Here is an 11412-nt window from a genome sequence, read left to right as displayed (position 1 = left end):
AGGTTAAAGCTCAGGCCTTTGACCTCAGAAAGTTACACACAAATCATATAACCATAGGTTAATAGTTCACGATGGGGCTTCTATACTCTAGCCCATGGAAATGCAACTTCAGATCTGGAGACCATCCAAGCCTCTATTTCTGGCTCTGAGGACTCTTCCCAGGTCACACCCTTCAGTGGCTCTGTTTTGCACCCTACTTGAGTGGTTTGGTGCCCTTGAGCTCTGAATAACACTGCTTGCTTGCCTGAAGTGTGCATGTTAACTATCCAATTGTAAGGTAAAGGTAAAGGACTCCTGACAGTTAAGTTCATTCGCAGACAACAATGGGGTTGCGGTGCTCATCTTGCTTTACAGGCCGAGAGAGCCGCCATACAGCTTCTGGGTTATGACTAAGCTGTTTCTGGTGCAACGGAACACCAAAACCCAGAGCAGTGAACAGAAACACTGTTTACCTTCCCACCAGAGCGGTACCTATTTATCTACCTGCACTTTTTGGTGTGCTTTCGAACTGCTAGTTTGGCAGGAGCTTGGACAGAGCAACGGGAGCAACCCCATCACAGGGTTTCGAACCACCGACCTTCTGGTCGGCAAGCCTAAGAGGTTCAGTGGTTTAGAACACTGCGCCACCCACGTCCCCTATCCAATTGTACAAAGGTACAATTCAAACTTGATTTTTCCCCAAGCTGGATCAGAGGTAGCTACAAGGACCTGCGAGTGGGCCAGTTGGGTCTCATTCAGGTAACTGACACTCTTTTTACCTCATGGAGAAAAAGAAGAGGGTGGCGACACAACCAAATGAACAGCCAGTGAACAGAATTAAAACCACAGTCTTCAAGTGTGGTAAAGTGTAGGCATAGGATTGTGGAGATGTGGCCTTCAAATCCTCACTCAGCCACAAAGCCTGCTGGGTGACTCACTATTACACAACTACCTCACAGGGTTGTTGTGAGGATAAAATGGGGACAGGGCAGAGGAAGGAACCATGTTATTGGCACCGGTCTTGTCTTGAGAGACAATGGATTGCACCTCCCTTTCCGTCACGCACGGAAGTCCCGTTTTACACAAACCGCAGTAAAGGTTTCCCCGGGGCTATCCTCAGGCAAAGCTGCAAGTGCGACGTTCACACGTTCGCGTGTTCCCTCCCCGCCACCCCATCATAAATCTTATCAACTCCTACAAGGCAGAATCTGGCTGGCAAATCAAGGGAAAGGCCTATGGCGACCTGCCAGCCTCTCCCACTCGGGGACTTTTCCCGTCGGGAGGCGGATGCCCCGTCCCCTCTCACAGGGTATTATTATTCCCCGCTCTCCACGCTTTTCGCTGCTGCTTGGCCTGTTCTGGAGGAGGAGAAAGAGGACGCCTTTTTATCTCCCGCTCTCTGGGAAGGCCCAGAAGCCGGGCGGCCAAGGCGGCGGAACCATCGGGAGAAGGCGGCGCTGACGCGCATCTCCGACGCGCATCTCCTCCTCCCCTCTCCGCACTGGAAGCGAAAGCGGCGCGCGCAGCCACGCCGCCCTCCCTCTTCCCCAGCCCGCGCCTGACGCAACGCACGCCGGCCGCCGGCCAACCCTCGCGAGCTTTACATCATCCCCACGGCCGGCCGCTGCTGAGCGGCGGCCTGCCATTGGCTGCCGGACGGCGGCGGCCCCGCCCCGTCCGCTCTCTCCCCGACGAGGCGCAAGGAGAGGGAGGGAAGAGAGGGGCCGCTGGAAGTTAAGATGGCGGCGCGTGTGAGAGCGGGGCGCTGACCGAACCCTTTCCCGCCGCCGCGAGCTCCCCGCTCCCGCGCACGCCGCTTCCCAGCCTCTCGCTCCCCTCGCGCCCAGCGGAGGCTCCCGAGTGTGAACGAGACACCCAGCGGCACTCCGGAGGGGGCGCCAAGCCCTCCTTCCCTCCCCCCCGCCCGCCGTCGCCCGTCCTTTCTCCTCCGCCTCCTCCTCCTCTTCTCCCCCCCCCTCCCGCACCCTCCATTTCCTCCTCGCGCGCCCGGCCCCTGTCCGCCTCCCTCGAGGGAGGGGGAGCGAAACATGACATCGATCCACTTCGTGGTGCACCCGCTCCCGGGCACCGAGGACCAGCTCAATGACCGGTGAGGAGGGAGAGCCCGCGAGGGGAGGCCACTCGGGGGCCCCCGGGAGGAGGGGAGACAGAGGAGGCAGAAGAGGGGGAGGAGCCCCCGTGCGTGAGGGGAGGAGCCCCGCGTGTTTGGTTGACGGGAGTGAAGGGTTGGAGGTGGAATGTGGGGGGGGGGGACACACACACACCTCCTTCACCCCTTCCCCGGGATTTTGTTTATTTTTCCCACCCCTTTTAACTTTATATGTTGTGAGCGTCAACAAGGTTCTCCGCCTGGGTTGTAAATGCAGGAGCCGCCTCGTGCATTTGGACGCTTAAAAAAACAAAAATAACCGATAAATAAATAAGTAAAGCCGCGGGTGTCAAATGAGAGGCACGGTTCCATGCATGCTTACCCAGGTGCAACGATCCCGTTGGATCCTGCGTTGGATCCTGGGTAAACGTGGGCTTGGAAACGTGTTGGTTTTGCTTTTGTCTCTGGGTTTGCAAAAGGTGGGGTTGAGCAGACTCTCCGGTCTTCTCTCCCCGGCATTGAATAAAAACTTCGACTGACAGTGCGATTCCGCGTGGGGTTTCACGCTATAAGCATCGTGTAACTTGGCCTTTTCTGATGGTGTGTACTGTATATTTTAACTCTGGCGCTCCGGGAATCTTGACCGCAATGGAAATTTAGCTATTTCGAACGTTGCACACCATCAGATAAAATTCTGAAGGGCTCTCTCATCTTATCTCGAAGAAGCTGCTAATCTTGTCAGTTTTAGGTGTAGAAAGCGAAGGAGCAAGACTAGGTTTTGAATTAAATATGATTTTAAGGGGGACTTAAAAGGGAATTTGTAACTGCAAATTAGTGATGGGAAAGGGATAGGTAAATCAGTATGTTTATTGTGGCTGTTGTTCATGCAGGGGAGATCTATGAAATAGGCTTGATTGCATTGGGGTTGACAGTCTTGAAACTGCTAAATGTATATGATTGGGAGCATAATGGAAAGCCTAAATTGCAAGCAATTTGAGATTTCCAGTAATGTTTAACGTTCTGTATTACAACACAAAAATAATTTTGTTACAGTTAACATGTAGATATATCTATTACTTCTTTTTTAAATAGCAACAGATAGTAGACATTTTTTCTGTAATTGTACTCTCTGGGCCTTTATTAAATTTGATTATGGTCTAAGTCTATGCTGTTATTGTGCAGCACAATCTTAAGCATATTTACTCAGAAATAATACCCCTGTGTTTTGGTGGTGCTTATTCCCAGCTGAGTGTGCATAGGATTGTATGCTTATCTAAGAAAGATGTCTGAAAAAGGTTTCAGTAGAAAATGAATATCTAAATATTTAGCAAGTAACGTACATCAATGTGAGGATTACATCTTATTCAAACTATTACGGGCCTGCCTGTCTGGGTGTGGTTTCTTTCTCTTGAATGACCTGGTGACACATTTAACACTGCAGTGAGTGTCATGTGCTAAGAGAAATACCACCTCAGAGATTGGCTGTAGCCTCAGTAATGTCTATGAATTTGACACGTTTCTGTCATAGAAGGGTGGAGATAGGACATTAATAGTGTGAGGCAAGTACACCAACATCTTCATGTAACTTCTACAGCCATGTTCTAAATATGTTTGCTTCAAAATATATCCCACTGGGTTCCATGGTATTTGGTTTCTTCCTGGTGACACTGATTATGGGTGTAGCTTTAGAACCGTAAGCAAATTGTTCATGAAGTTGTGATAGTGAGGAATGCTTAAAGTACCAATTTTAGTGCAGACTTAAATGCACAAAACACCTTATAAAATGGCTGATGGTAGCTGTAACTTCTTAGCAACAAATGATTATTTCATAAATTCATAAAAATATTTCATAAATATGGGGATTTGTTTTTTAATTGTTAGTTGGAAAAGCATAGATTTGGTTTCATTTATGCAAACACTTTTCAAGAACAACTTTATTACGGTTGTTCATTTTTACTGACGTAATAACAAATGCTCACAAGGATAGAACATGTTTGACTATTGCAGAGCTTTTTGGTCTGATTGCAGAGAAGCTTAGGTTGGCATACATGATTTTTCCTCCCCTTTTTATTCTTGAGAAAACCCTGTCAATTAGGTTAGGTTAAGCTGTGAGGAAGTGACTGGCTGAAGTTCACACAGTGAGCTTCATGACCAAGTGGGGATTTGACCTAGGGATTCCCTGGTCATTGATAGACACTTATAACTACTGCACCATGTATCTGTTTGCACTATCAAAATGGCTCCCACTAATTAATGATCACAATTTGACTGTTGGAAAAATCAGATTATTTTTGTGTACCTATTTCAGTGCTGTGTGAATTGGGTTTTTTGTTTAATGTTGATCACATGAAACCAGAAGCAGATGAGTAATAAATATTAATTTTACCTTTTGGGTATATATTTTCTTCTCTGATGTAGAACAGTATTAATATCAAATACCCTTTTGAGTCGACATGCTTGGTCCCATAGCACTTGTGACTTGTAATCATGGTGACTTAAGAGAGGGGAAGCTCTTCTATATTTAAAAGGTGTTGAAAAGCCTCTCTACTCAGGAATTAGGGATTCAAGATGTCTCCCTTGGTGAGGGTAAGCAGGATTTTAGTTCTGATTCACAGGGCAGGAGATGGAATACAGTACAATTTAGGATTGGTAAACCAACATTTTCCTGCCTGTTACTATCCTGCTTTTGACCATGTATTTTGCTGTACAGCATCATAAAGGGATAAAATAAATTGGGGCCACGTCCATAGTTTTCCTGTAACAGTGGTGTACTATCATGTTTTGTGACACTGCCTGGAGCAGCTGTTTATTTGCGTATATGCTGCTTCAGCGTTAGGATCTAGCTGTTAAATCAGGCCATTCTTTACTGGTTAAAAAGCATGTGCCTTCAGTAGAAGATTGTTGAAATTAGAATCTAAATACGTTTTACTAAGCTTTGTTGATATGTAATGTGTATCAGTTCAGTTTACTGTGTCTAGCAGACTGCCATCACACACATAAAAATAATAATAAGAATGCAACTACGAATACAAATATCTGCCCCTGTAATGTTTACCTTCCCCTACCAGCCAACAAAAATGTGTGGCAGGGAAATGCAGAATGTCATGTTCAGGGTGGAAAGTCTTATACATTAAGAGGGAGAGATGTCCTGCATGATCTGGGAAGGTGATTTTGGCAACAACTCTGTGTTTCTGCTTGTGTGTAGTTGTGCCTTTGGAACTCTCCCTACCTTTCCAAAATTCCATTACACTATTTAAAATATCTTCATGCTTAGCTAGCACAGGGTATTCTGCAGGTATCTAGATACTGTAGATTGGATCTGGACCAAGTTAGTTAAACTTAATTCCCATTGAAATTAAAGGTAAAGAGACCCCCTGACTGTTAAGTCCAGTCGCCAACGACTCTGGGGTTGTGGCGCTCATCTTGCTTTACTGGCCGAGGGAGCCGGCGTTTGTCCGCAGACTGCTTCCAGGTCATGTGGCCTGCATGACTAAGCCGCTTCTGGCGAACCAGAGCAGCACACGGAAACGTCGTTTACCTTCCCGCCGAAGCAGTACCTATTTATCTACTTGCACTTTGATGTGCTTTCAAATTGCAGGAGCTGGGACCAAGCAATGGGAGCTCACCCCATCGCGGGGATTTGAACCGCCGACCTTATGATCGGCAAGCCCTAGGCTCAGTGGTTTAGACCACAGCACCACCCGCATCCCATTGAAATTAGAGAAAATTACTTGTAGCACTGATTTCAGTGCGACATACATTCAGCTATTTTTCTTTGGATTCAACCCTATATATTTTGTTGAAATGTTAACATAGTTTGAGGTCTAAAAGTTTGGAGCTCGCATTGGGCTGTGGCTCCTAGAGACAGCAAACATTCACCAAACATTCTCAAACGATTTTAAAGGAGCATAGCTGGGAACCTCTATTCTATGCTTTCAAGAAGCTATAACAGCTAAGGATGCAGTCCACAGTATTCATTAATTTCAGTGTTACTCTTCATTTCTGCTCCAATTCAGTTGAAATGATTGGAGATTTTATGCTACAGATACCTGGCATATTGGTGTATTGTTCAGCTCCCCCAAGAGTTTTGAGATACAGTATATACTCTGGACAGTGTTAGTTTTAATTTACTCCCTTATTTACTCCCTTCCTCCGAAGTTTGTTTACAAATAGACTTCATGAATGTGTTTAATAAAGTTACATACACACACTTCCTCCGGGTTGTCACCTAAAAAACAAAACAAAATACAACTTTGAACCTGCCCAGTATTCCACTTCATAATATAACTCTAGATGACATTAATGAGCTTGAAACAATATATGATGTGGCTTTGGAGTGTGCATGTGGCACATGGGTAAGTGGGACCCATCCCAGAATTTATGTAGTTTTGTGCACATCAACCCTAATTTTTCAGAGTCCCCTACAGTGCTCTGTTTTGAAGAATCCATACTTTTCTTTAGGCTTATCGCATGATTAATCCACAGCCTTTTCTATTCTCATAGTTCCCTTCTGAGCCTTTTCTGGTTCGTCAACATTTTTCTTTAATTGCGACACTTAAAAAGGAACAGGATACTTTAAAATAAGGTATTGGTGGCATTAAGTAATTTTTCTGTTTCAGGGACTTGGATATAATGAGGGCCATAAATTTTGTCTGGTCTTGGTGGCTGACCAAAAATTTGGTTTCTGAAACTTTGCTCCTATCCAGGGCTCAGGATTTTGTCTCTGACCTTGTGGTGCTCCCTCTGAAGTGCAGCAGGACTTTGGGGCATTTCCCAGGTGGGAAAATGTCATTGGAATCATGCTGTGTCAAAGTGTGGTACAAAAATAAGCCCTGCCTCTTTTGTAGTGGGAGCTGTAGAGGAAAACGGTGCCTTGTTTTGGTGATGCCCTTCAGAGGTGTGTGAAGTACCTTGGAAGTACAGTCTTTAGCTTTCTTCCAACTGTGCTGGCTGTGAAGGGAGTCTCAGCAAGGATTGCCCCTGCAGTGGTGATCCCTGGCCCCTCTCCAGATTGGGAGGAAGCCTGGGACTTTCCACACTCGCCAGCTAGAAAAATGCCAGCTGCTCAGAGTAAGAATATGACTAGGTGGAAAGAGCTTCATACATTAGAAAAGTATTGGTTCCCCCTTCCCTCCCCCCAGGCCATCAGCACATCACAAGTGGAAAGTGTGGGAAAGGAGGATAGTAAATTTGAACTTATTCACTCTGGCATCCTCATGATCGGTTTAGCTGCTTGTGGACAAACGCTGGCTCCCTCGGCCTAAAAAGCAAAATGAGTGCCACAACCCCATATTCTCCTTTGACTGGACTTAACTGTCCAGGGGTCCTTTTTTTTTTACAAGGCTACTCTTCTTCTTGGTGGTTTTATTTCCTACTCTTTAGTGAATCACAGTCTTCCCCTTCTCATCGTGAGATCACCTTGTTGAAAGGTTAGCAGTTGTATTGTTGAAATGAACACAGAGAGAAATGTATTACCAGTGAAATGTATTTTTGATCTAATAGCAATTCATGTTAACCGCTCCACTTCTGATTTCCTTTCACGTCTTATGTAAGGCAGGCATGTGGCAGGTATTTCAGAGTACAAGTACAGGAGCCTGTTTTGTGAGGGGCCTTACCCTATATGTGCACAGAACAGAAAGAGGGGGGAAACAATGACACAAAAACACAAAGCACAAATGTAATCTACATCGTGGAAAATACTAAAACACTGGCAGTCACTGCCTGTTGCAGCAGTGGCTAACTTTATTAGCCTGGAGTCTGGAATATGTCTAGCCAGACTGCTTGAGGCCCAGCCATGGCATAATAATATCCCTTCCCAAGTAGTTTGCACTGGGAGAGTTTGCCTTCTCAAGCTAAATAACCTTGAAAATTGTCTTCACATTGCCTTAGGCGGCATGCTTGGTGTAAGTGGCATTCTTGGACTGGTAGTGTTGCCTCCTGAGAGCAGTGCTGATGATGCAGATGCCTGTAGCCAGATTTCTTTGTTAGGTGGAGCAGCCACATTTTGAGGTGGGGTGTTTTGAAGGGGCCTAGTGCTAGCCAATCCCGCTTATTCCCTGATGGAGAAGAGGTGAGGGCCAGTCCAAAGGAAGGAAAAGGCAGTGAGAGAGCATGTTAACTTACATAATTGGCTATGTAAAGGTCATGTTAACAGAGCATTTAGTTGAACACCAGGAATTAGATGACTGGCATATTTTTTGTTTGACCTGAGGGATAGCTCAGTCAGCATTAGACTCTTAATCTCAGGGTTGTGGGTTATTGGGTGAAAGATTCCTGCATTGCAGGGGGTTGGACTAGATCAGGCTTCCTAAAACTCGGCCTACAACTCCCATAATCCCTAGCTAGCAGGAGCAGTGGTCAGGGATGATGGGAATTGTAGTCTCAAAACGCCTGGAGGGCTGAGTTTGAGGAAGCCTGGACTAGATGATCCTTGGAGTCTCTTCCAACTCTATGATTCTAAGGATGTTATGGATGCAGTGAACAAGGCTGCGAAAAGGTGTAAAACAAAATAGAATAGTTTATACTATAACTTAGAAAGTAAAAAACTTGTGTGGAGTGGTGCTGAGGACAAATGAACCACCTTGGGATCTTATTAAGAAGAGCAGTATATTCATCTAATAAATAAAAAAATCAAATAAAAATATGCATAACCAGGCTCAAAAGCTTGACTTTGCCAATAGCTACAGTCTTCTTTCACCTGTGTTCTGATTCTTCATGAACTGAGCTACTTTGGACATGGCAGTCAGCTTAGCTTTAATGCTGGATTAGGTGTCTCAGCTTTAGATTCCATATGAAAACAAACTTTTCCATAGATCTTCCTTTCTGTTGTGCGGTCAAGGATCTTTTGTTTACTGTTTGCTATATAAAGGACTAAAAGGCTAACAGTGATTGGAAACAAAATAGAAATTTTTTTCCAGTAGCACCTTAGAGACCAACTGAGTTTGTTCTTGGTATGAGCTTTCGTGTGCATGCACACTTCTTCAGATACACATTAGTGATTGGAATTAGTGATTGGAAACTAATTCTAGAAATCCATTGGATATTTCTTTTTACTGGTTGCTGGGTTGATATTTCTTCCCAGAAACCCTGGAAAGGCCTCATGCTGAGCTGCACGTATTGGGAAAATCAGAAATTAGGCCTGTTACAGTAGAACCAGCCAGCCAGCCAACTGTAGATTGCACAGTGGTGGTTTTATTCCTCTAGGCTTGTTTTCATCCTTTGCTGTCTAGCATCACAAGAAAAAGAAGAAAAAATAGCCATTATGATTTTGAGTATAGTGAGTGCTTTAAAGGACTGAAAAATTACTTGGCGTAGATACCTATCTGAAGAAGTGTGCATGCACACGAAAGCTCATATCAAGAACAAACTTAGTTGGTCTCTAAGGTGCTACTGGAAGGAATTTTTTTATTTTTTATTTTGTTTTGACTATGGCAGACCAACATGGCTACCTACCTGTAATTGGGGTAGATGTATTTTAGCTCACTTTAGGTTACCTCATTATTTCACCTTTTTTCAATAAGTGCCCAGTCCTCCTCTACTCATCATAATAACTGCAGAAAAAACTAACCCTCACTTCTTACAACAAGCACTCAAACATTCTTCTTGATTGCTGGCTGGGTAGACAACACAACTAAAGCTGGAAAACAGAACAAAGGAAAGTCCAAGCTGTGTGGAATCTAACTGGCCCATAATACAAATTTTAATATTGATCTCTTCAAGTTAAATTAATGTAGGGGCTGTTTTTCTGTGGGATCACTTAATTAAAGGGTTATTGTGATCACGAAAAATCTACCCTCAGTCAGGGAAAGTCTTTGGGGGCTTTTATAAATGAGGCTTTTGTTGTGCTTTCTTCAGTGAGTTTTTCAGAAGTCCTGTCTTAAATTGCTCCTGTCGTTAAAATGAGCTTTCATCCTTTACATAGAGGCTGCCAACTGTTATGTCACAAATAAAAAAACAATTTTCAAAAACATATATCCTTGGAATGGAGTAGGAATAAAGCAGAACTCTGGGTGATGGTGCGCTCATTTGCCCCACCCTGGCTAGAAGGCTGTTGTAAGATGACTGCTCATTTCCCAGTGGCAGGGTACTTGCTACTGAACAGGCAGACACGTTAACAGCAAGGTTGACTCAAGTATGTAAGGAGGGGCATACATAAAATGAGGCTGAATGCCTTTGTGCATGGCTGTTCTGGCTAGGGCCAATGGGAATTGTAATCTAAAACAGTGTTCGAAATTCACCAGGTGCATTTTGCACCTGGCTATTGGCCACTTGCGACCAAGTGAAGATGCCCGGGCACCAGGATGGTGCCTGACGTCTCCACCATCTAGAGGTCCATGCCTGGGGATCCTTGGGTCTTGGCCGTTTTCACACGCTAGCAGCATATCCTATCCATTATATTTTATCTGCAGAATCAGAATGAATTTCAGGAACCAAAAAGTTGTATTGAAAAGTATGACTTTCAAACTGCCTGACCCCCAAATGACGACTAGACACCCCATTTTAGTGGCTGTAACCCTGGTTTAAGGTCATGCAGGTGTCCCATCTCCTGCCAGCCTAGGAGTTTGAAAGCATACCAATGCGAGTAGATGAATAGGTGCCGCTACGGCGGGAAGGTAAACAGTGTTTCTGTGCACTCTGGCACCAGTCACGGTGTCCCGTTGCGCCAGAAGCAGTTTAGTCATGCTGGCCACATGACCCGGAAAGCTGTCTGCGGACAAACGCCGGCTCTGTTGAACTGAAAGTGGAGATGAGCGCTTCACCCCATAGTCGAATTCGACTGGACTTAACTGTCCAGGAGTCCTTTACCTTTTTACCTTAAGGAGCCATTTGTTGTTTAGCTTATATATTTGTGTTTCTAACACTCATCTGGAGGCTACCAGGTTGGCAAAGGCTGGTGTATCATGTGATCAAACCAAAAGAAAGATAGGTACATTATACATGCTTTACCTCCTTGCATATCGTGTGTTTCAAGGTGCATTTGAAGTTACTTATGCAAGAAGACCAGTGCATAATGAAGAAAACATAAAATATCCATGGTTCAGCTCTTATGTTGTCTTGTTTATATAATGCTATGAATTTATATTGTGCTTTATAAAGTACAATACGACAGGCTCCCTTCTAAAACCACTTTAAGTTGATCACAGAAAGTGGGGGGGGGCGGGGACAAAGTAAAAGTAAACTGGGGAAGAACATGCACTTGTTTCAGTTGTACGTACTTGAGTTTAGTAGTATGGCAGGGGTTTTGACAAAGGCTTCATGCAAAAGGTGGGCTTTGAGGAGGAATTTGAAGGAAGTCAGGTTGGCACCAGACAGGTACCAGGCAC

At 44.7% G+C, this 11412-nt stretch overlaps 1 protein-coding gene across 1 annotated transcript in view; it reads left to right on the top strand.

The window, feature by feature from the left end:
- Nucleotides 1–1946: 1946 nt before the first annotated feature.
- Nucleotides 1947–11412, top strand: part of UBR5 (ubiquitin protein ligase E3 component n-recognin 5) — a 71468-nt gene continuing 62002 nt past the window's right edge. The window contains exon 1 of the mRNA XM_033155695.1: nt 1947–2089. Coding sequence (XP_033011586.1) covers nt 2028–2089 — 62 coding nt within the window. The 5' untranslated portion in view covers nt 1947–2027. The remainder of the gene's footprint in view (nt 2090–11412) is intronic.

This window comes from Lacerta agilis, chromosome 7 (assembly GCF_009819535.1).
Source record: "Lacerta agilis isolate rLacAgi1 chromosome 7, rLacAgi1.pri, whole genome shotgun sequence".
Classification (NCBI taxonomy): domain Eukaryota; kingdom Metazoa; phylum Chordata; class Lepidosauria; order Squamata; family Lacertidae; genus Lacerta; species Lacerta agilis.
The sequence above is the reverse complement of the archived record's forward strand: the minus strand, read 5'-3'. Positions and strand labels throughout refer to the sequence as shown.